Genomic DNA, 25,011 nt, shown 5'->3' on the forward strand with positions numbered 1-25,011 from the left:
AGTCAACATGACCGAGGGTTGCATGCTCTCATAAACCCTCTCTAGAGGGAAACACAGGCCTGACATCACCGCTTTTGCCTCGGTGAAAAGAAAAAAGAAAAAAAAAAAAGGCTGATTTATCTCTCGGTAGGCACTGCTGGTGCAGCTTTATTTTAGACGGATGGTTCTGAGAGACCCGATGCAAAACATTCCTTCACTCAGCCAGGATTCATTCAAGGGGAACATCTAGAACACGCTAACTTTAAAGCACTAACTTTAAAGCACACGCTAACTTTAAAGCACTAATCATAAATATTAGTTCTGCTAACTCTGCAGCGCTGTACCAGCACGGTATTTAGCAAAAGTTAATGCTAAAGCACTAACTTAAGTTCAAATTATATCTGCCCTGGGTAAAACTACACAAACTCCAATTTTATTTTCACACTATTATATAATGTGACTCTATAAAGTGCTTAGATATCGTATTTATGTTTATATCTTATTGTATGTTTTATTTTGTTCTTGGATGTTTCTTGTTTGAAATGAAGTTACTGGAGGGAAAAAGAGAACACGAGGAGAGGAAACTGATGCCAAATCAGTCTTCACCCACTTCAAAATAAGAGCATGAATATAAACTGCTTGAAGTCCTTAACCAAAACTTCAACACAAATGTCGAACTTTATTTAACTGAAAGGTTACAAGTAAATTAGCACCTTAGAATTTAGGGGAAGCTAACTGTGCAAAGCATTTTCAAAGTTAGCAAAAACGCTAAAGCGCTAAGCCAAAAATAGCACATTAGCAGAAGCGTGCCTGCCATGTAGAGCACCGTATCTAGGAACATGATCCAAACAACAAACAATAAGAAAATTCACAGGTGTGAAGTGGGCTAGTCAAACTCCAGATGTAAATGTGTTTCAGATTCTTTAAGGCAGCCTTAAACAGACACAAAATCCAAAAAGTCTGACAACATTTAAATGAGCAGAACAGACACAAACCAGTCAGTTCTTCACTGCCTTTCAGTCAGCCTTCAGCTCAGAGCTGTAAACATTCGTTCAGTCAGTACAAATGGGACATTTTCAATCTAATCCTTCAACAATACATTTCAATTGATTTTAGTGGATGGCTGTAACATCCTGCCAAATGCTCCTTTGACAGTTCACACTGTGAAATTCCTTATTGGCTCACTTCATTACATCCACACCAATCTGCAATTAGACGTTCCTCCTCCAGAGCCCTTGAGAATGTTTTGGTTTTATTGTTGGTGTATTAAAGCAGCTTAAACCGACTTAAGCTTCTTGTTGCACGCTGAGAGAAATTAATGTGGCTTCATAAACCATAATGGTCGGCTGCTGATGATCTACGCAGTTGACTCTCTGAGCGTTTTGGACTCTTTTCTCACCCGTCAAACAGGTTGCAGGACTCCACGCAGGTGCGGCCTCGTTTGAAGTAGCGGCAGGAGAGGCACTGGTCGGGGCCCGGGCCCCAACAGCCGTCGTCCGAACACATGCGGTCGCACACCATCCGGTGCTGAGCTGTTGAGGAGGAAAGACATGAAGGAGTCATTTTTCTGCCTAACAGTGTGGGATTCATCGGTATTCCCAACACCTCTGCCTGCAGAGAGTGTCTAATCCAGAAACCTTGGCCTCCCGTTTCTTCTTCCCTGTCAAACTGCAGCAATCAATGCACCTCATTGGACTCACTTGTCCCCCCATCCGGTGAGTGACATAAGAAGTCCCTGGGGACCACCTGGAGGGGGGCCAGACCCTCTGTCAACAGCAGAACAGTCAATGACAGACAGTAGGGCTGAGCCTAATAAAGAGGGCCTGTATTAGCTCCAATCGATCAAACCCTAACACACACACTGGACTCATTAACCTTTTAATGAGTCCAGTTTTAAGATTAACTTTGAAACAGGAAGCCAAGATTTTTAAACTTTTTTGAAGATTTTATAGATGTCGCCGTTTCTGCGAAAGACATTGGTTTGTTGGATTTTCTCATCTGCTAAAGCCAGCTTATATTTCAGCAGTGTAGTAAAGGCTGTTTGTGATTATGAGTCACAAAATTCAAATAAATAATCCTCTGGTTTAGATGCTGCTTCACTCAGCATATAAACCAAACGAAGAACTCAAGGAACTCTGGGTCGAGTTTTCAAACCCAGACGGAAATAATCTGCCGGATCCATAACATCTAACTCTTGTTTATCTAGAGTAGATTACAATCAAATCAAACAATGTAGCAGCGTGCTAGAATACTCACAGAAACCATTGGTCAGAAAAAAGAGAAATAACTGAACCCACCTCAGGGCTTTAATGTCACAATGAAGCTGAACAAGGCCTTTCACAGCCAGGTTGTAAGAGTCGAAAACTGACACTGTTGCCATGGACACAGGCATTTCAGTTTGTATTTGTGCTTGACAAAAATGTAGGTTTCAACTTAATCAGAACACAGTGTATCATTTTCATCCGAGGTCAAGGTCACATTTATTTATAAAGCCCGTTTCCAACAGCAGAGGCTGCAACAAAGTGCTTTACAAGGAAACAACCACCACAACACTAAAAGACATCAAAAACCAAACTATAGACAGAGTGAAGAGCTCAAAAGGCTGTTAGACTAACAAAGACAACTGGGACGGGAAAAGACACAACACAAAAAGACACACACACACACACACACACACACACACACACACTCCTTATATTAAAGAGTGAGCAGCAGATTTTTGTAAATTAAGTATTTAAAGCAACTGGTACTGAACCCAAAACTCCAAGATGCCACAAATTAGTTTTTGCGCTAAAACTCACTGTTTTAGTGCAAAAATAGTGAGTTTTTGCACTACATGCCCCCCATATTCTTCTACCAGAGACAGAGGTGCAGATACATTTTCATGTCTGTGTATGAGTACACATAGTAAACAGTGTTCACATCTTCACCCTGTAGAAATGTTTAAAAAGATAAAAAAAATAAATTAATCTTTTATCACAGTAGATGGTCCACAATGAAACAGAAAAGGAGAAGCGCCCACACCTCCAAATTGCACATACACCCCCTATTATACTTGTTGATGGGAAAGCGAAGGAAGTTTAAAAATCCTTTTCTAATTTCAATACATTTATTCAAGTTGAGATGTCGATGATTAAAATGATGAGAATGAGTCTACCATGTGAAGAGGCTACAGTCTCTGCACGTCTCCATGACGATTTATGGGATATCTGGCTTTTGCACACATCTCCAGCAGGGGTTAGTCTTTAAAGTTCAGTCGGTTACTATCTTTACTTTCCTATTTTTTTCCATCCTATTCAGGGCTGAGTAAAGATCAAAGTTATTAAAACGTTCATTTCAATATATAAAAAAAAATCTGAATTAGCCAGACCTTCTCTTTTTCTTCCTCATACCTGTAGTTTATATTGATACAGAGATGGGAAACAAACCCCCTCCTCTCTGACCACTTTAATAACCTTTGAATGAATGTTAATTGGCTGCAGAATTTCTGAGGAAAGTTCATTAAAGCAGCTGTTTATCAGAGAATGCTTTAAACAAGTTTAAGGAACCAATTGGATTATAATTTCCTCCAGGTTTAATAAAGCGAGGAGCGGCTGCCTTCAGTTTTACTCCCAAAGAAAATTGGTTTTAATGTTGACAGCGAAACCCGTCTGCTGTGGGGAGTACCCAGTCAGAAGAGGCTAACTGTGATGGTCACAAAACAGAATTCCATTCATTTAGATTAAATGTCGTTATTTCAGAAGATAGGAACATAGAACTATTAATACTTATCCACTGCTTCCATTGTCAATACTTTCCAGAGTTGGGTAGTAACTAGTTACATTTACTCAGTTACATTTACTTAAGTAACTTTATGGAAAAAATAAATAAATACTACTTTTAGGAGTCATTTTACTACACTGTATTTTTTTCCTCTTGAGTAAATTTTTCTGGATTCTCTACCCACTGAATGAAAAACAAAAATGTTTTAATAAAAAACTCACCAGACACAAACAGGAACACACCTGCAGTTTTTGTTGAAGTCTCATACGTTTTTATTGAAAAAAACGTGATTGTAAAACAAAATATATATTTTGTCTAATTTTGTTATTTTTTTGTTAATTATATAAAGGAATGTCATTTTTGGTCCTTACAATACCAAAATTTGCACTTCACTTTATATTTTTTTTGTCCATCTGATGATGTAATGTTTAAATATTAAATGATTGATCATTTGTTCACATTAATGAGTACTTCTGTAGACTGTTTACCAAATACTTTTTTACTATTACATTTACGTGGTGCTGCTCTTTGCTTGAGTACAAGTTTTGGGTAGTGTGCCCACCTCTGATACTTTCATTCAGATGTGGCTATTCTTTTCTATAAGAAAAACTTATATAATTTAAGCTACTAATGGTGGACACACTTCCACAATTTTCCTACCATAAAATTATTCAACTATTGTAGCTCTAGAAACCATTTTCAAACCTTGAAGGCTCCCAGATGTAACATCCGCAGCTACTCACTGCACTCCTTGGGGTCCCGGTTGTTGCGGACGACGACCTTTTGGTTGGAGGTCCTGAAGAGCGACGTCCAGTTGACGGTGTTGTAGAAGCAGAGGCGGGTGTTGTTCATGATGTAGACGTTTCCAGCACTGATCTCGTTCAGAGACTGGAAGTGGAGGGTGGAGATCCAGAGCTGCTTCAGGATCAGCAGAGAAATGCCGGTCCCACTGCAAGAGGAGAGAATGGGTCATGGTTGTGTTGGTCACTCTGGTATCATCATCATCATCATCATCATCATCATCATTAAGGCACATGAGCCAAATCTGGATCACTATAACTTTTAATATATTCATCAAGACTCTAAAGGGACACATAAATCGAACCACTAAGATAACAGTCTGCTTAAATATTATTTAATCAATCAAATCAAAGCAGTTTTGCTTTAAGGGTTCTACAGAGTCGAGGTCAGTACTTCAAGCAAACAAACAGGCCCAAACAGGGACATCTGAACATTTTTTTCAGTCGCTCGATTGTTTTCCATTCTCTTTATCGAGATTTTGTCAGATGCATTGCAAAGAAGCATCGTTACCACAAAGAACAACTAAATTATAAGAAAACTTTACTTTTTGTGCTAATTTTGTTTTTGTTGCATAACCAATGAGCAGAGAGTAATACCAGGTACCACCAGAACCTGGTTTGCCACTCTGAATGTGTGTCATGCTTCCACCTGCATCAGTTGAATCCTACCTGTAAAGGGATCTGCCTCCGATGGTCGCCAAGTTGGAGAAAACGCTCAGATCCGTCATGTTTTCAGGCCAGGACTGGATGTTCAGGTACCCTGAGAACACACCAGATGGACTTTGACTTTACACTTTCCTCAGATGTTCACTGCTGCTTTGTCTTTTTTGTTGTTTTTATAAGAGGATGATGAAAGGGGAAATAGAAGAAGGGTTTATTTCTTAGGTGGAGACAAAGAGAGAAAGCAGCCTGCACTAATTAAAAGAATAGATTTCATACTTTGGACATTCAGTCTGGTTGCACTTGCCGTTTAATGACAGATTATATCAGATCAGCCTCTATGGAAATGACATTAACGGGGATGGAACAGGAAACGGTGGGGGATGGAGTGGCCATTGCTCTTTTTTATTGCTGGTGTTTTCATAATGAAAATGCAGTTTCACTCCATTAGCCGTTTGGTTCAACTGCAAGTCGCTGTTTAATATGAAGAAAAGCGGTTTGTAGACAGGCCCCTTTAGGGCTGTAACAGCTAATGCATAAACATACACACTCAAACACACACACTCTGAAAGTCTGTTGAACCATCACACACACATACCAGTAAACACAAACCAAACGGGTCACCTGTGATCTCCTTGACAGTGCGGAAGACACTGAGACGCTCCGGGTCCAAAGGTCCGATGCCGTGGTACATGTCCCTATGAAACACACAGCAATCACTTCAGAGACCATCACTTCATTCAAGACAAACTCAACGATTGTATTCCTCTGCCACCGTGCTTGGCAGCTGGTACACTGTGGTTCTGACCAAACATTGTCTACCCTGGTCTGCAACTTCCCCACTGATATAAACCTATAAATAAAGTATAATCCAGGTCTACTGGTCAATCCGGTAGAAATCTCTCTGTCTTCTACTAGATCCAGTTCTAGAGATCAAAGGTCCAGAAGGGAAAGCCAATGTTCCAAAGTGTTTCAAGGTCAAAAGGGAAATAGTTTCTCACCGCTGCCTAAGTTCTGGGTCTCCATTCGGATTTTACTTTAGCGGCAAACAGAAACGTTCAAAGCACCCTGTTCTATAAAATAAGTACACCCTAAGGTTCAACAGCTTGTAGCGTTGCCTTCAGGAATGATCTGACCCCTCTCACAGAGAACTTCATGGCTCTAGCTGCAAAAACAAATCCAAAGCATCACTGTGCTTGATCATTTGGATGGGTTTTGTTTTTCTTGTGTGGCTGGTATTCTGTTTGGTTTCTCTGCATTCCGGTCATATATTTCTAAATGACTGATCTTGATACTCACCCTTTGATGCCGGTGATGAGAAAGATGAGATTGCCGTTGATTTTGGTGCAGTTGACAAACTTGTCTATGTTGCTGGCGTCCACGGTCTGAGCCGTCTGCAGGCTGCCCGTCCCGATGCCGTCGCACACTGACAACGCAAACACAGTCGCATGTCAATCCGGCAGCTAGTGTTGTCGTGGCGAGGTGTCCAAGGTGTCCTTGTAAGAACCTCTAGAAGCCATTTTTCTTCCCCTTTGCAATGTTACCCTTCCCATTCTCTTTCATCAAAATAAAGTTCTTTGGTGCTCCGGCGGGGCCGTGGCCCCGCTCCACGCATTTGAATTCTTTTGATGAAAGCATGGGCCAATCTCCATCCATTCCCTCTCCATAATGAATTCATTACATCTGCATTAATTACACTCAGCCCGGCGCGAGCCAAGTGTTTCTGACACGGGCAGAAGGGAGGGATGATGAATAAGGCTGGCATTAAGTGGTGTAACCACTTTCTGATAGTGATTTATACCGGCCAATTCCATATCTGAAATGTTAATTTGTTATCATTTCCCACAGTTCCTTGGGCTATCCCTCATTAACCCGTCCCGGTGACGTGACGATGTAATCAGGGGATCGGCCAATCAGCTGATGGCGCGGCCGCCGCGCGCCGCCTGGAGGAAAACATTATTGCCGTCCTCTCTGAAGAGAAAGGGCAGATCGGTTACCTTTGTGGAGAACAACCTGATGAAGAGGATAATCTTCACTACTGAGCTAACGCCGCTTAATTCCACGTCAGGCATTTTGGGCCGTTAGCTGACGTCTCTGTAGCAAAACGACTTCAGGTAGCCACTTCTCATTAAGAGGCTATTTTCTCTTAATTAACATTCCGACTGATGTCGGGATCAAACATCTGACCTTCATTGACGCCGCATTTCTCCTCCGGAGAGGAACGTTCACCGGAAACAATTTTCAGATCACAGAAAGCAAAACTCCAGAATTGGATTTACTGTGAACACGGATGACAACACCGCTCACCTTTCGGGCAGATGTCGGTGCATGGGATGCACATTTTGATGCGGTTCTCCTCCACCTCCATCTTGTTGCTGGGACACGCTCTGACGCAGGAGCTGTGGTCCACCACGAAGTTATCTGACAGAAACGAGAAGCCATGAACACAGACGCTCCCTCTGACGATGCAAACCCAGAGCTGAGGGATGATAAATCTCATCTGATGATCAGTGGATTCGGAATATGCAATCTGTCGCCTGACTTTTAATTCACGCTGGGCTAATTGCTCCTGCACTGCAGACCCTCCACAGCCGAGAACAGAGAACTGCTCTTTGCTTCTTTGCCGACATCAGTCCAAGCAGATGGTGCGGCAACTTAGCTAATTGAGATACACCATTTGTTTAGGCTGGAGCCACTTATCTTGCCTCGCAATAATCGTCTGGAGTCTAATTTCAGCGGAGATTAGAGCATGCTCGCTTCTTCTGGAAGACTTCATTAACACCTTTATGAGCGTCAACAGCACCTCGGACTTACGGGGGCATTTCTTCACGCAGAAGGCTCCGTAGGTGTACTTGGCTCGGGGGTTGGGCTCCAGCTGGAAGGAGGTGGGGTTGTAGACAAACGGCTGGGGGCACTGGGTGACGCAGGCGCCGCTGTTGTTGAAGTTGGTGCAGGCCTGCAAGATAATACAGGAGTAACAATATAGTCACTGTGATCTACTGGCAGCAGTGGATGTTACGACATCATAATACAATCATAAAATCCGACTCTCTATGTCACGTATGTTAAACTCAAGGCCCGTGGGCTGAATCTGGCCCGCTGTAGCTTTTTATGTGGCCCTCTGGATTCTAGACTAAACAATAAGTGTGCTTAAATATTATGTTCAATCAAATCAATGCAGTTTTTATTTGTTTACTGCTAAATTATGTCCTTCAGTCCCTCCGGTTTCTTGAGAATTATCGTGGAAATTCACGTAAAAATCAACAAATTGCACTAACAATTGGGAGTTTATTGCAAATGTTTCTCAAAAATTGTCAAAAGCTTTCTTACTTGTACTAAACAGCTGCCTCAGCTTTAATTGATGTCAGATTACAGACAATAATCTATACAGCAAGTAATTAAAAAGTCACATTTGCCATCATAAATAAGCACAAACATGGCAAATATTTCCCAACACTTTGATTTTTATTGCAAAAAAAAAAAATCACACAAAGAATCAGAAAATCCTGGAGGGACTGAAAAGCTGTTTAATTTTAAGGATTAATTGATATTTTAACAGTTTGTGAACAGGTTTTATCAATACATTTTGGTACAACCAGCCCTTTAAGAGCATTAGTGTTCTTGATTTGGCCTAAAACGAAAATGAGTTTGACACCCCTGCTCTATGTTGACAAAAACATGGAAGACAGAAATAAATGCAAATATTCACTCCTGACCTTACATAGTAAATGCTTATCAGTTTTTATATGTTTATGACTGAGTCTGTTATCATCAGCAGTGATAGCAATGCATATACACGTAACACAATGGGAGCGCTAACTTTACATCCATAGAATATCCAGTGTAAGACGATTCAACGATACTTTATTTCTCCCAAAAGAAGAAGCAGTCAGTCTTGCATCGAATCTGAAGAAGCCTCTGACTGAAGACCTGCTCTATAACCGTCTCATAACCAGCATGACATGCTAACAGTTCAGTATCCAGGTAGCAGAGACGAGATTCCACAGCAACACGTCCTGATGGACATCATCAGCTGTTAGTTACTACTGCTAATCCACACCCTTTGCTGCTCCTGTTTCCATTTCGGTCTAGTCGTATGAATAGAAAGCCGGTAGAGAGATGCTGGAGGAAATTATTCTTCATCCATGAAGCTTCCTTTTTAACTTTTCTGGGATTCGGGGTCGTAGTTCAAGGAATATTTAAGTTTAGAAAACGTTAATTAGCTGCTCCCAGAAGCAAAAACAATACCTTGTTGCCATGGTTACACACCAAAAACAGCTGTCCAAAAGGTAAAAAAGAAAGAGAAGAAGAATAAAAAACTTCTTCAGGGAAGTTAAACGTTATAATTATAAATCTAATACACATGTACGCCCTTTTTAATGCTGCCCTTGGCAAATGTCAATAGCCCAGTTTTAACTGAGCTTATGTGTTTGGATATAACTAAAGACATTAGTTATGAATTGGTGCAAAATAGAATTTAAATTAAATATTTCAATCTGTATTTTTAATTTTTAGTGTGATGAACATTTGTGGCTTCTTCCAGAAAAAAATAAATAAATAAATGAATAAGCCCAAACTTTAAATGCTTGCATCTCCTCCCATAAAGGTGTGGAGTTGCTGGTGAGGTGAGAGACATCAGTCACAGTGAGGGAAGGAGAATTACAGCAGCACATCATTTTTACGCCGCATTCCAACATGCGAATCATGCGGCTGCTTCCCGTCTCTGTGGATGCCAAATGGGAGAAAAATTGAAGCCATTGATCCAAGGCCATGATGTAAACGGCGTAATGTTCTCCCATAAAGCCCCCTTTAAGCGTCTTGACGTCCATGGCCATCGGTAATTGAGTTGGACGGGCCTTTAGGTGAGTTACAGCAGCAATATCCACTTCGTCGATGTGCAAGTTTGCAAAACAAGAAGAAGTTGGGGTGATAAAAACGGTCATAATTGGAACGCCAAATCCCAAATTTGATAACAGTGAGCTTTTACAAGCCTGTAAAATGGTTTGTCAGCAGGCACAGAGCGTTGGAAAGTCCCTTTTTACCATTTTGTCACATTACAACCACAAACTGGTTTAATTTTAATCTGAAGAAATGACAGAAAGTAGAGCAGAACTGACATATGGCTGCAATTAAAGCTGAATGTCTTAGATGGAGATTGTGTGTGTTGACGTACATTTTCGAGATATGCCATAAATTCTCAGTTAGATCTAGAACTGGACTCTGACTGGTCCATTCTAACAGAGGACTAGCGGTATTAGTGGGCGGTATGGGAGGGGGTTCTCGGTAGACTCAAAGTGGGCAGTTCACCACAGACACTGCTTGGCTAGTTTCGGCAGCAGAAATATTACAGAAATTATATTCCCTTACTTTTCTTAATACTTGTGTCAGTTTCGCATTATTTCAGGAAACAAAATGGATTTTTCTTAAATGTAGTGGCAGGGTATAAAGATTTAGCCCTCCCTACTTATAAACATCTCTAAAAAAATCCCTACTGTTAATTAAAACAGTAGGGACATAAAAGCAAATGCTGATGCTTTTATTTTGAAATGTGACAGGAAGTTCTGTGTTAACTGAGGCGGAAAGAAAAGTTATGAAGACGTCACTAATGTTAGACTAGCTAACACAGTCTGCCAGTCTAAGTGCTTATAAGTTACAACAGCTAGCTGGTAAACACCTACTTCACCAGCTTGATGAATTAGGTGTCTGCAGTCATACATACTTGGTTGGTGAATAGCTAATATCCTCTAAAAATGCTTCTGGCTGCCTATTTTAATAGCTCAAACACCATATATACCTTAATATTCCTTCATTCACGCAGTAGAAAGGGTCTTAGGGCTACCAAAGAAGCTAACATTTACAGTCTCCCTTATGTTGGCTATTGGGTTCAGCCAGTCGGCGCAAAGGAAAATGAAAGGTATTCCCGAATATGCTGGTTTACTAACACCAGCCAATAGTGCATCAAATAGCTTATTGGCTGCTTGATGTCAATAGCTACGTCAAGCTGGCTTAGCTTCGTAAGCTGCATTTTTGGAATATTTTTGATATGCTAACAAAAAAAAAAAAGAAATAGTTAATTTTGTGTGAATAATCCCTCAAAAATGATGCTAACACCACCAAAGTGCTTTTGGAAAATTTGCAGTGGACGTTCTTTCGACAGTGTCTTTTTTAAAGCCTTCCTTTCCTATAAAGGTCAGATTTTTGGTGCCTTGCACTGTCAAGGTGGACCTCCATGTTTCTGTGGGATATCATTTTAACCTTCTGCACAACTTTCTCCCTGACCCGTCTGCTGCTGTTCTTGAACTTCATGAGGTTATTTTTTGTTTTATAACTTTCATAACTTTTGAAGGAAATTTGTTGCAGTAGATTTCATTCGATGAATTCCAACATAATTAATGGAAGTTGGTGGTTTTAACCCAATAAAATGTGGGGAAAAATTCAACAAGGTTACACTTTAGTAAAAGCATTAGAAGCAAAGGGGATCGTTTCAAAAGTTAAAGAAGAGAAATCAAAGAGCAGACTCACAAAGCAGTCGGTGTCCTTGGGGCCAGAGCAGCCGCCGGCGCATTCTCGATGGCAGCAGTCGCTGACGTAAGGCCCGAAGCAGCGACCGTCACACTGCTCTGCACACACCGATTTTGTCACTGCCCAAGAAGTGAGAAGACCGAATTTTAAAAGGTCTGACACACACACACACACCCACATTCCTAAAAGAGACAATATACCACCACCCTCAGCCTTTGCGACCGTTATGTGACACGAATGAAATGAAAGGTTTCTGCTTCCTAAAGGTCGAGACAAGTGGATTTGTGAGCACATACTTACAGAGTTAGACAGACGTAAAGAGAAAAAAAAAAAAAACGTGAAGCGCCCTCTGGTTCACGCAACACCTGCCAGAGAGACTCTCCTCCTCCAGCCTGAGCTCAGAGCCAAGCAGCTGAAAATTGTGCTTGGCAGGTACGAATCAGAGGTGGCATGTCGGAGGTGCAGGGAAAAGCAGCAGCTTCTCCCGAGAAAGGGAAAGAAAAGATTTCTGTTTGCCATTAAAAAAAAAAAAACAAGAAAAAAAAACTGTATTTATCTGCTGCCATAATAGTTCTGAAGCTCAGTTATTTATTTATTTTCTTTTTCTATTTTCCATTTTTTTCTTTTTCTATTTAAAGCAATGTTGCCAAAAACGTTTGTTGCTAAGTATCTGGAAACCCTGTGAGAATATGACTATAAAATGTTCATTAAATAATAATAATGGTCTGATTGTATTATCTTATAGAAAATGTAACCAGTTTTTATTCATTAAATAAAAAACCCCAGCAAAAATATGTTTTATTGCAGAGGAAAATATCAATATCTTCCTACACTTTAGCTCACTCCTAGCTGTGAGGTTAGAGGGATGCACTCCACTTCATCTCAGTGGTGCCAAAACTAACTTTGACTAGGTCAGGATTTTCCATTTCGTTGTTTTTCATCCAATTATTGCAAGAATTCAAAGTTTTATACCTTAGTTTATTCTTTATCTTTTATTAAGTTTTATATCAGTCCTTAAAAAGTTTCTCAGTATTGCTAAAATTGTGTCCTAATTTGTATACATTACGGTTCTCTTAAAGCCGTTTTCTTTTTTGCACTGGAGCTAAGACGCAGATTTACACACCAAGCAGAACGTAGCAGCCAGTAATCAGAAGGTTGGAGGAATTAATAACTGCTGGGCTGCCAACATAACGCTACAGATGTGGAACATCAACAAGCCTCTGTGGTTCATTAATCTGTGAAAAACAGCATTCATTCTACAAACTGCTAACACTCGCATGGGTTCACTTCTTGAGCATTCTGCCTGTTTATTGTTCCACAGCTTGTTGGTTTATTAAATTATCAGCTTTTACTAATTCAATAAGAGCAGCAAGAAAATCCTCTCTAAAACAGCTGTTTGTTTTTTTCTGAGCTCCTCCTTGATTTAGATGTTGACACCAATGATTGTGCCAACAGATACATTTTCTTATTTATATGAAAATCAAAAATCAAACATAGTGAAGTATGGGGCGTTTATATGAAATGCTCTAAGAAAGTGAGACCAATGAGACATTGGCTCATAATGACTTAGTTTCAAAGGTTTGAACTAACTTAACTCTATGGAAAAATGGGAACCCAATCCATCTGGGTCTTAGATGTGTTGCACAATTACAACAGATTTAATCAAGAATGACTAATAACCCCACTTGGCCCTACGTGTCATGTAGAACTGGTTGTGCCAGTATCGGCTCCATTTTAAGAGGTTCCTCCCCATTTTTTGGAACCCCTTGGCGATTTGACTGACAGCAGACGCGTTCAGTGATTGGCCAGCAGTAATTGGTGAAACGGCGAGCTGAAAATCAATAACTCTATGGTCAAACCTTGAGATCCAAAACCTTTAATTAATTGTGGTGGAGGATTGCATCCGAAGCAACCTGCAATTCACAAATATGGCAAGAGAATTTGGAGAAACTGTCCTCCCAATAACTGTCCGCATGCGCAAAATGACATCACAGGAGCGTTGACCACAGCTCCGGTTATGGTCATCACATAGTGATACACAATGGAGACACACCCAACCAAGCTAGAACCAAACCAGACTTTAACTGGCAGTGAGACTTGACAACAAATAAGAGGTTTTAGTTGGGGGCAAGACAAGAAGAACAAGAACCCTATTCTGATGCCAGGCAACGTTTTCAATCCCACCTGACGTCTTCATTTGCTCTAGGGTGTATTTAGGTATAACCTATAACAGCCCCATCCTAAATAGGCTCCATACACCCCATCCTAAATGACTTTAAGGTTTGCTCTCCATGTAGTTATTTCAGTTCATTTCCATAAGACCTATCTGAGACCTAGCTAAGGCTAAAGGTTCCCGAAAGGGTTTTCTGGTCTGTAATGGAACCCAATAGGTCCCACACCGAAACTAACGTCAACTCATCCTGAAAATGATTCACATAGGATTCACATACACATGCTAGTTTCTAAACATTTGCTCATGGGGGCCATGTGGGTATGAAATAGTGATAAAAATAGGCCCTCATATTGTGTTCGGTCACATTTGATGCTCATCATCTCTGGATAAGGAGTAGGAGCCACTTTAAACTGATCCTCCTAATACCTATATGAGAGTCAGATAATACCTACATAGGGTGCAGACTGTGACTCAGTGGGTAAATTAAAACTTTTGAAAGGCAGAAAGTCTAGAGAGCTAATGGTAAATACCATAAATGTGCATCGAGTCTTTTCTCGTTGGGTTAAAGCTATTTAAAAAATCGGCTAAAAAGCCAAAGCAGAAGCATATTTTAGTAATAACCAGGTCTGGGGTTGCCATGGAGAAGATCCAGATACAAACTGTCCACACTCACATGTTTGACACTGGCTTTCCTGAGGACCCCAGCAGCGTCCGATACAGGAGCGATGGCAGCGCCTGCCTGGAAAACAAAGCAAACACGTCAGACAAACTCCAATGAAACCGACACGTCGCAGCGAGCGGGACGCCAAAACTTTCTCCTGACTGGTGACAGGGACACAATTGTGGAAACTCCTGAGCTGACGAGACAATAGAGTGGTTGTGGTTGGTGAGGAAGAAGAGCGTGAAAACAGGGCCTCTACTCCCTTTCTGTCAGGGAAAGTGGGACCTGACAGCGCTCATCTGGCTGTGGCCCATCATCAAGACTTAATTGACTATGGGTTAATTACACAGTGAGTGGAACAACGCCGCCGATTGTCACCCGGCCCCTTCAGCCACTCCCACCACAGGTCCCAATGTTAAATACTGTCTACATCTTGGCAACGGGCGCCTATTTGGCAACCTCCACTCCCACGCACTCTCTTGTCATTTTTGTTGGCCCACCTCCTCCACACTTCAGTGCTTTACCCCCCCACCACCACCACCACCACCACCACTCTCTTCCTCCATCAGCACCATCTAATCAACAAAATAACAATGTTTCACACATTTTGCATCTAAAGGTCTCTCCCAAAATGTTTTTCTTGGTCTTTCAGTAACCTGCTCTCCATGAGGTCTGGTTTGCTACGGTTTCAAGTTGTTGCAACGCAGATGCAATTCTGCTCAAGATCTAAAGGACAGGTAGTTTTTTGAATTTAATATCCACTAATCCAGATTCTGTCTGATTCTATTAGAAACCACCAAAGAAGCAGCATCCGCAATGTTTCTTCTGGTCAATCGACCGTTGTTTGCGTTGTGTCCAGACACTCCCATTGTGGTCCTTTCTGTCCAAAGGGCATCACTCCAGAGGTCATATGGTTTTATTTGTTATTTGTTTTGGCACATTGTATTGTCCCTCATTTTTAGAACTTTGATTGTATGTCTCTTTGTTTGTATGTCTTTTTTGCATTTTATCCTGCTGTAACATTAATTTCCCTTTGGGACTTGAATAAACTTCTTCCGATGTTTTTCACTCATGACTAATCTCTCTCACTCCAAAGTGTTTTAAAGCCCCTTCCATATTGATGTGCAGCAACATTTCCTTGGAGTTAGCATTGTGTTAACTCCAGTTTGTCTCAAACTTCCAGAGCACCAGCCTCTATAGAGGTGGTCACAGTAGTGAGGATAATTTATTCAAGTTAAATTCACAAATTGTCTAGACAAACCTCATAATGTATCCTTTCAACTCACCCAAAGGTTGAGATACACACACAGAAAAGTTTGCAAGAGTCTGTCTTCAACCGCCAGTTCGTCTGACACCAAATGTCCACCGGACAGAGAGGGAAGCGCGCCACTTCAAACTAGCTGTCAGCTTTATTGAGATTTACAAAGAGCCCAGCCGACAGCAGTTCCATGGGCTTTGCTGCAAAAGCCATGCTGGTTTCAACTCCACTGGAAAGGTTCGCATGTTGATCTAACACCAAGTGATTTCGCTTCCAAATACCCAGCAGGCAAACAGAATGAAATAAAAGCGATAGGTCATGAATGTTCATGCGGTGGTCCGTACGGACGCTGGGAGATTGGGGGAAAAAGGGGTGCTTTTGGACTTTACTCACATCCGTTGTTGCTGTTGTTGGACGGAACCACCAGCAGCTCCGCCTGGGGGTTCTTGATAATGTCGCGCCAGTGGATGGTGTCGGCGTGGCACAGGAACTTGTTCTGGTCCACGTACACGCCGCCGCTCAGTATCTCTGCACGGGGAGAGAAAAGTTGGAGGGAGACAGGAAGAAAAATGAGCAGAGAGCCATGGATTTATGGCGGATTTATGGCACATGTACACCGTGGCAGGAAATCAATACTTCAAGGTTAACTCTTATGGTTCTTTTGTGTGGAAGCCCCGCATTGCAAACGGCATTCCCTTGAAGCGCGTCTGAGCATGAAGGTAAATGCTATTGACAAATGTGCGCCGTAATTCAATGCCACGTCCACAAGCACTGATGGCTGGAATAAAGAGACTAATCAACTAAAGGCTGCTGGATGGATTTCACATGCAAACTTAACAAAAGCTTTTAAGGAGAATATATTGTGTAATTTTAAAATTAAGTGATTTCATTTAGCTGCAGATTTCCTCAGTCTGGAAGGCAAACAACAGGCTGAGACAGGAGACTGATGCATTTAGAGTATCTGCTGACTTTTATCTGAAAGTGAACTTGAATCATCAAACACACTCGACTTCTGTCAACTGGTTCTTCTTTCAGATTGCGTCTTTTCATATTTTTTTTCAGATGCCCAACCACTCAAACACATTTTATTGAAATTTTGTAGACTAGACCGACTCTAGTGTTGTGAGTAGAAATGATCCGATTTCAGTTTCTTGATGATCGCCGATCATCTTTTGTTGCTTTTGTTTAAGATGACCTGGTAGGTCTGACAACTGAGGAAAATTTACCAATTATAAAAATTAATTAGTTATTTTAGTTGCTAAGCAATGACTTAACGGCATCATATATTAATGAAACAAGTAGAATAGTCTGATTTCTGTGCCTGCATCACTTCCTGAGTTGGAAAACCAAATTTATGCCATTCTTAAGTTGTCATCAAGGGCCGCACAAAATCATTCCAAGGGCTGCAAACAGCCCCTGACCTACACTTTCAACACCCCTCTGAAAGGGTTTCCATAGGTTGGTTTCTGTACTGGATTTTGCTTTGAGATATATTTCACATTAATATAAAAACTTCTTCTTTTCCCCTGGCATAAAATCCCATTAGAACACATGAAGGTTTGTGTCTGCGGCTCAGAACAACAACAGCTGCTTAATGAAATCGGATTTCTGAACCATGTGACTTTACAGGAAGGTTAGCGGCGCCGCCGTAAAGGCAGGATCCCCATACCGAGCAGGCTGTAACAGCAAAAATATGTTTTTCTCAAGGACCGGTGGCCTTAACAGATGCCAGAGTAGGATAATAAAGCCTAATCCCTCTCTATGTTACTAATCCAGGTTTTGGACACAGACTCTGACTATAATGATGCGGCGGTAATCCACCTCCCTCCCGAGCCGTGACCTACGGCGGCAGATCCACCACCGCCGCTGCTGCTGCTGCTTCCTCTGCAGCTGCAGCCCGGTGCATCACTAAACCTCCAGAGGAGGGTGGAGGGAGGGGATTTAGATGCAATCACCTCGCATTCCCCTGTATCCTCCAACATGAAGCCTTATTCCAGGAAAGCACTTGTCATAATAAATTAAATTTAATTTAAAATAAGTTGGAATGCGGCTCAGATTAGAGACGGATAAGCTCAGAAAGAAAAGAAGGGCATTGTCTCTCCGAGCAGATTATTAACAGCGTATGAATTATGCGGACGCCTCGGCAACTCGGGAAGCCGCACACAGGAAGCTAATCATTACCATCCGACACCCTGATTAAGGAAGTGGGCCTTGGTGGCGACAGGGACATTCATTCACGGCCTCTTTAGAGGTGACATGGCGCTTCGTCTGCCTGCTGAACGGCCTGCAGCACCCGGTTCATGTAATCATGTTCCCGTCAGCGCGGCGCATCCATCACCGCACGCCCCCGTTCACAAGCAGAAACATTCGCGAGCTCCCTTCAAAAGTGACGCAAAGAACGCTCTTAAAAGAGACAATGCAGGGTGAGACGGATGGGTGACCTGAGGTGACCTTGGTCCGACCTCAGCCCAGATCCTGCAGCGCTGTGACGAATGCGGAAAAATGAACACCGGACTGTAACCAACCAAGGCGGCCCGTCGCTCGGTAACGGCGGCCGGCCTTGAGCTTCTGAATGATGTCTGAGTTTAGGAGGAACTCTAAACTCAGCAGATGTTCCCGGTGGGCCTGGAGAGGTTGAGGGGATTTATGGTTAAGTCAATGCAGCATCCGGACACTCAGGTTCTGTCACTTCATCCACATTACTGCACAAATACTTAATATTTTATTAAACTAATGTTTTTCTGCACTCTATCATAGTTTTTCCACTTCTAAGCACTGGACCCAGCTCCCACTGCACTGCAGAAAACCAAATGAAATCTCTCCAATTCCTTTTATTTAAATTGAATATTTATTACGTTTTATTAAATAAAAAAAAGATTCTGTGACATACGTTCTTGTAGTAAAACAGATGAACCAATAAATATATGGAGATGATTTAGAGGCCCAGCCACTGTCCAGTGGTTATAGGGACATTATTGACTTAACACAAGTACTGGAGAGGCTTCATGTTCCCAAGACAACCAAAAAGGTAAATAGCAGAAAAAGTCAAAAATGACAAACTGAACTACCTTTTCCACCTGGGACCTTTGGGTAATGGCAGATATAATGGATTTTGATACTTTCTGGAGAGCCGTCCCTCTGTCAGGGCCCGACTCGGCCCCCAGATGTTCCTGTAAATGCCAGCGGCCGCACTCCAGCACACAAATTGCTGTCCATCCAAGCAGGGGCGCTAACTCTTCCAGCACCGGGGATGACAAGCCTGGACCAGGTGGCCATTCATTACTGGGGCCGCGGGCACCTGTGCACTGCAGCAGCGCCGATGACTCCATAACTCCAGGTTTCCATCAGGAAGCCGCAGAGGACGGATCGGCTTCCCTTTTGATTCACAGGTCATCGTAAAAACTAGTTCTCCGCATCGCTGGTGGATGCTCAGGGTATGTACAGGCACAGGAAGTGGTTTAACAGCTGTTCTCAAATGAATGTCAAACTAATTGCTGACATGCAAAAAAAAGATATGAAAAACACAAAAAAATACACGGATAAAATGAACAATGGTTTTAAAATTGTTTCTATAACATTTCAGAGCAACACACACAAAAAAAACGAAACTAACTCCAAATGTTATTTTTCATAAATTTTAAATAGAACTGAATTTGATATTTAATTTGAAATAAAAATAAAAACTGTGCAAAACTCAAGAAAAAAAGCAATGTGTTATTCTGTTTAAACAACAGTTGGGGTTTATTTTACTCATATAATTAGACACAAAATATTATTAAAGAAAATTTGTAACACTATTGGTTTCCATATCACTCTTCTGTATACCGGAAAGACAAATACGAATAATAATAATAAAAAAAGCAATCATTAAAGCTAACTTTTTTTGTCATTTCCAGCTGTCAGCATTGCTTCGGTGTGGAGTGCTTTACATACTATTTTGGCCTTTGGTGCATGTTAGTGTACTTATCTAGAAAAATTAAGCATTTTGAAAATATGACAACTTTTTTTGTTATATTTTATGAACTTACTTGTGGAAATAAGGCAGATTTTTGAGAACCATTTAAATATTACACATGATATGTGTAGAATTTCACCAGTTTTTAATTTGTCTGATGTTCTACTGAATGTCTAAATATCAGTTATTAAATCACACCACAGTATTACGATACAATTTATCACTGAAATGTTTAAAAATGTGAAATTGAAACTATTAAAAGGAATGCTAATTTTTTTTATTTGATATTTTATTTTTTAAAAATTCTAAAAAATATATTTAATTTCTGATTTATATATAAGTGGAGGGCAATACGTTAGTGTAAAAGTTCAAATGTTACAAAATTCAAAACAAGAACATTTTGCTGAAACATGAAACCTGGAATTAAAAACAAATTAACCATGGTCAGTGCAGCGGGGATTCCAAAAGTAAAATTATTCAAAGATGTTAAATAAAAAGGTTTAAACATTTTCTGATTATACTTTTTATTTTTCTTAATGAACTGCAAAAATGACTAGAACTAAAATAATTGAACTTGGCAGTTTGGCTGCTGAGTCTAGCAATATTTTGAATAGTAACTTATTTTAGGCTGAACATTTTGAGATTCACAGATATAGAATTCAATATGATATAATTAGTTATTTTACTTCAAGATGCTGCGTTCTTTCAGGTTTTTTTTTAACTTGTTTTATTTTTTTTGCAAGCTTCACATAAGTTTGCCAGGAAATTCTTGATTTCAATCAGAGCTTGGCTACATTTTACAAGTGGACCCCAATCTGGAGCCTTTATCTCTCGTTTCTGGTATTCTGTATGTTCCTGTCGCTCGGTGCCACCGGGCGCTGTGCTCCCCGTGAAGCCGTTTTATGTGCGCACAAGGCCGCCGAGGTCCCCCCTGCCATATGGTCAGGTCATGTTTAGCTTCTGGTGTAACGTTTTTGCTACAGATCTCTTGGCACTGGAAGAAAAAATAAAACAAAGAAGCTCTCAGCGTAATGGAGGAGTAAGATTCTTGGCGAGCGGAGGTTGAAGTGTCGGGTTGAATCAGAAATACGAGCCAAGGTGTGCGGTGGAACACGATGTGGGCTGGGATTGGGAGAATTTCTCAAAATATATATATACAAAATTTTAATTAATACCCTCATTGTATTAAAATGAGGTATTTATCCATTTCTTCTGGATTATGGAGAGATGTGGGTCAGCTAAATACAAAATCCCCAATGCTTTCCTTTGGTCTTAACCTGCTTTTTCATTTCATTTCTATCCAGTGCTTGAATTTTGAGGAAGACGCATAGAATAGGCCTGACACTTGATCCTCAGTTACATTCTTTCAAATACTTCAGGGTTTTTGTTGTTGTTAAATTTATGAAAATAAATTGTTGCAGTGGTTCCTCTGGGAGGCGTAAGAAGTCTTGAAATATCTCTCTACCAAACCCATTTTTGAGTTAATTCCACCATTAACTAAAAATAAACTAATTACCCAGAAAAAGTCTATATATCCTTGTAGAAAGTTTCTTTGGAAGTGAACAGATTTGGAGGAGATTTCTAAGGCAGAGGGTTAGGGTAACCTAACCTTACCCCTACTGATGAATGATATTATCGGCATGTATCGGCCAATATTAGCTGTAAAATTTAATATCAACATTAACCATTCTGTTGATAACCGACATTGACATTGTTTTTATATGACAAACCAGTGACAATGATACCTGCAGCACAGCACATTGTCAAATTTGCTCTTTTTGAGTGTTGTCATTGTCTTAGAGCAGGGGTGTCCAAGGTGGGTCCTCGAGGGCCGGCATCCTGCATGTTTTAGTTCTCTCCCCTCACAACCTCCTCAGCAGGTCAATATTCCTCTTAGGTCTTCTAACGAGCCATTATTTGATCCAAGTGCGCTAAACCAGGGAGAGAACTAAAACATGCAGGATGCCGGCCCTCGAGGACCCATTTTGGACAGCACTGTCTTAGAGGGAGCAGATGTCATTAATAAGTTTGACATTAAACATAATGCAATTTGAACATTTTTACATCATTTTCAGCCTCCTTTTTATTATTTAGTAGGCTAAATTGACAAAGATAATACAGCATTTTAACGCCACAGTAGAGAAAGCCATATAGTTTCAATAAGTATCTATAGGAAAAAAAATATCGGTATTGATAATCGACCAAATGAGTTGTAGTATATTGGCGTATTGGATACCGATCAAAAATACAATATCGTGCGTCCCTACTTTTATCTTATGCACAATGAGTGTTTGGTTCTGATCTCCATGGAGACCAGTCGAACAAAGGAACCCAAAATCCAAAGGAACAGGTGAGGAGTGGAAGTTACACATGCCTTTAGTATTTCAAAGCTCTGCTTTGAAAACCTGGTTGTTTCATGCGTACCAAACACAAATCCATTTCTTCCATCGTCGTAAGATTTTACACAACAGTGTACAAGAACTAGATGAGAAAATAGGCAAAAAAGCAAACAAAATCCTTAAAACACTGGCAGAATGCTTTAAAGACTAGTTGTGTTTCAGTTGAAGACTTAAACCAGGAAGTCTGAGTGTCCTGACAGCGTCACCATGACTTTTCATTGAATATTACTGTTAAACCAAAAAACGTAAGAGCAGCAGCGTTGGCTTTCTTCACAACATTCATCTGTACAGCAACATTCCCAGAATGGGGAAAAGACTCTTAGTGAAAGTGAAAACCATTTCTGTGCCCGTCTGCCTTTATAAGCCAATTAAGCCCATTTCATAGGCATTCAGCTGAGCACAGTCCTTTATTTTGAAGTAGTTTCCAGGCAATGATAGTCAAAGCACCAATCAGTGACCGCAGCTCTGAACGAAGCCTGCTGATGAGCTTTCATCAGTGCTGCTAGCCACTTGTCCTGCATCTCTTCCTCTGCCTAATTACGCTGATGAATAAGGCTGCGACAGCGATCCGTCCTCCGCTGATGAGTCCGTGCGTTTACCCTTATTGTCTCGTCTTAGCGGCAGGCGTGTCGCTTTTCACGCAGCTAAAGCGGCGCGCGCCCAGGGCATCCGCCCTCTGCTCTTCTTCATTAGGAACCACCTAAAGCTCATCCTTCAGAAACACTCAACCCCGGTTCTCACCCGCTCTCCTGATGTCGTTCTTATTTGAGTCGAACTCAGCGAAAAGCAACAGGAGTCAGCTCACATGCGCAGCTCTGACGCCATACCTGGTTTGACGTTTTGGGTGTCCTCCACTGGCCTGTGTGAAAACTCACAATCAGAAACAGTGCATGACAAACTCTGTATATTTATGGCTTTTATTTTGAAGGCGAAGTCTCCACCCCAACCTAAGCATCCTTCCAAACAATGCTAATTCCTATAAGGAACCTTTGAGTAAAAATGTTCTAAGAGGAAAATTGACACAAAATAAAGAAGATGTATCAATAAATATATTTTAAATTTCCTCCTAAGTTAAATTGCTATGATCTGTTTGTGAGGATTTAAATGACCAGACTATATTGTTGCTTATTTTTGTGAATATGTTTTGTTGTAGATGTCCACAGTTAATGGATATTTTATATTGGAATCATTTTTTATCTGGTCATCCAAAATTCTGTAAACTTTGTGTTGAAGTTTTCACTACATATTTGAGTCACTGACTTTCATTCTCTGGGGTTAAAATCCATACAAATGTTACGTTTTCACACCAGGCGAAGGTAAGTTACAGAACGTCTCTACTCCTGTAGCTAGTGGTTCTGGTACCAAGTTGTGAAAATTATTTTGGTTCTGTTTTATCAGAGTAACAGAGTCAGTGTGTGAGTCAACATTATTAACTTCATTAGGATGTTTTTTTGTGTTGAAGAGACGTAGATAACGCGAAGCGACTTTACAGAAACCCTAAAATATTCAACAGTTCTTGTGAAATATTGACGTATTGTAGCTAATTTTATTTTGTAACAAACAGAATATTATATTCTGTACAAGACACTGCCTCTTTTTTTTACTACATTTTGCAGAAAACTTTAAAGGTCAGTATGTTTTATTGCTCCACTTTTATTGTGCTAAAGTTGGCCCATTGCTCCTTTTTTTGTTATATTCTAAAAAGAAAAAAAGAGAAAAACTGTGATAGAGAAAAAATATGTATATATTTATTCAGGGGATTCGACATTTATGAAACTAATATGGACTGTGTGAGTTAAGATCTTCCAAGGACTTTACAGAAGAAGTCAGTTCTCTGCTGTGATTGGACGGCTTGCTAACCAGCAGAATGTAACAAAGTGAGCTAAATGTAAAGAGAAGTTCCCCAACGGTTCATGTTTGTACGAGATCTCCGCTCGTTTCCGTCCATCTGCACGTTCTCGGACACAGACCTGTCAGACGGCGTGACAGAAGGCGGCGAACTGTGTGGGGGAACGAAACAAATGGCCTTCATTTTCTTTGAGTGCAGACCCTCTTCAGGGAGCGTGACACGAGCGCAGCAAATCCGCAACTCTGGTAAAAATGGCGACTCGCATGAGAGCGAGAGCGAGGCGGCGGGAGCCGGAAGCGCCGACGTGTTCAGGAAAATTATGTTCAAATTCCAACTACCTGGGGGAAGAATTAGAAATGAAAACGATTGCAGAGGCGCAAAACTGCAAAACTAGATTTTTGGTGAAAAATACAAAATTTCTGCTCTTAAGAGAATGTTTAGCCAGATGGATAAAACATTTTAGACTCTTTTTTTCTCCGATTGATGTAAGCTAAATTAGTTTTAAACATTTAATGATTCCATATTTCTTTCTTCAATGCTGTTATTTATTTCAACAAAAGGTGAATCTATAATATTTTCTTAAATGCTAATTGATTCCATAACAATTTCCCTAACATTTAGGTTTTCTGTCAGATGTAATTCAGTGTTTTTCTTTGGTGAGTAATTCCACAGCTTTGAATTATTTCATAAAACAATTTTCATCATTTTGTCCTTCAACATATTTTTTCCCCTCAAAATTATATGATGCTTATCCTCAGTGCTTGGTGATTCTGAAATAGCTGGACTTTAAAATACAGTCCAGCTATTTTCTTAAAATGTAACCAACTTGTAGTATTGATTATATATATATATATTTGCCAGAGGTTATAAAATTAAAAATAACTTTTTTATGGAGAAACATTTTAACACAGATGTGATATGCAAGCTCCTAAAAACAGTTCAAAATTAAATTAAAGTTTTGTATTTCCTTTACAAAGAAAACTCCTGACTCTT

At 40.6% G+C, this 25,011-nt stretch overlaps 1 protein-coding gene across 3 annotated transcripts in view; it reads right to left on the reverse strand.

The window, feature by feature from the left end:
• Positions 1-25,011, reverse strand: part of LOC103148684 (receptor tyrosine-protein kinase erbB-4-like) — a 306,643-nt gene that overhangs the window by 67,378 nt on the left and 214,254 nt on the right. For all 3 annotated transcript variants that reach the window (XM_016679417.1, XM_007567561.2, XM_007567560.2), the window contains exons 4-13: positions 16,209-16,343; positions 14,570-14,635; positions 11,724-11,842; positions 8,016-8,157; positions 7,509-7,622; positions 6,501-6,627; positions 5,826-5,899; positions 5,211-5,301; positions 4,485-4,690; positions 1,379-1,511 (exon numbers count right to left, since the gene is read on the reverse strand). In XM_016679417.1, the coding sequence (XP_016534903.1) occupies positions 1,379-1,511; positions 4,485-4,690; positions 5,211-5,301; positions 5,826-5,899; positions 6,501-6,627; positions 7,509-7,622; positions 8,016-8,157; positions 11,724-11,842; positions 14,570-14,635; positions 16,209-16,343 (1,207 nt within the window). The remainder of the gene's footprint in view (positions 1-1,378; positions 1,512-4,484; positions 4,691-5,210; positions 5,302-5,825; positions 5,900-6,500; positions 6,628-7,508; positions 7,623-8,015; positions 8,158-11,723; positions 11,843-14,569; positions 14,636-16,208; positions 16,344-25,011) is intronic.

Source organism: Poecilia formosa, unplaced genomic scaffold (genome assembly GCF_000485575.1).
Source record: "Poecilia formosa unplaced genomic scaffold, Poecilia_formosa-5.1.2 Scaffold210, whole genome shotgun sequence".
NCBI lineage: Eukaryota > Metazoa > Chordata > Actinopteri > Cyprinodontiformes > Poeciliidae > Poecilia > Poecilia formosa.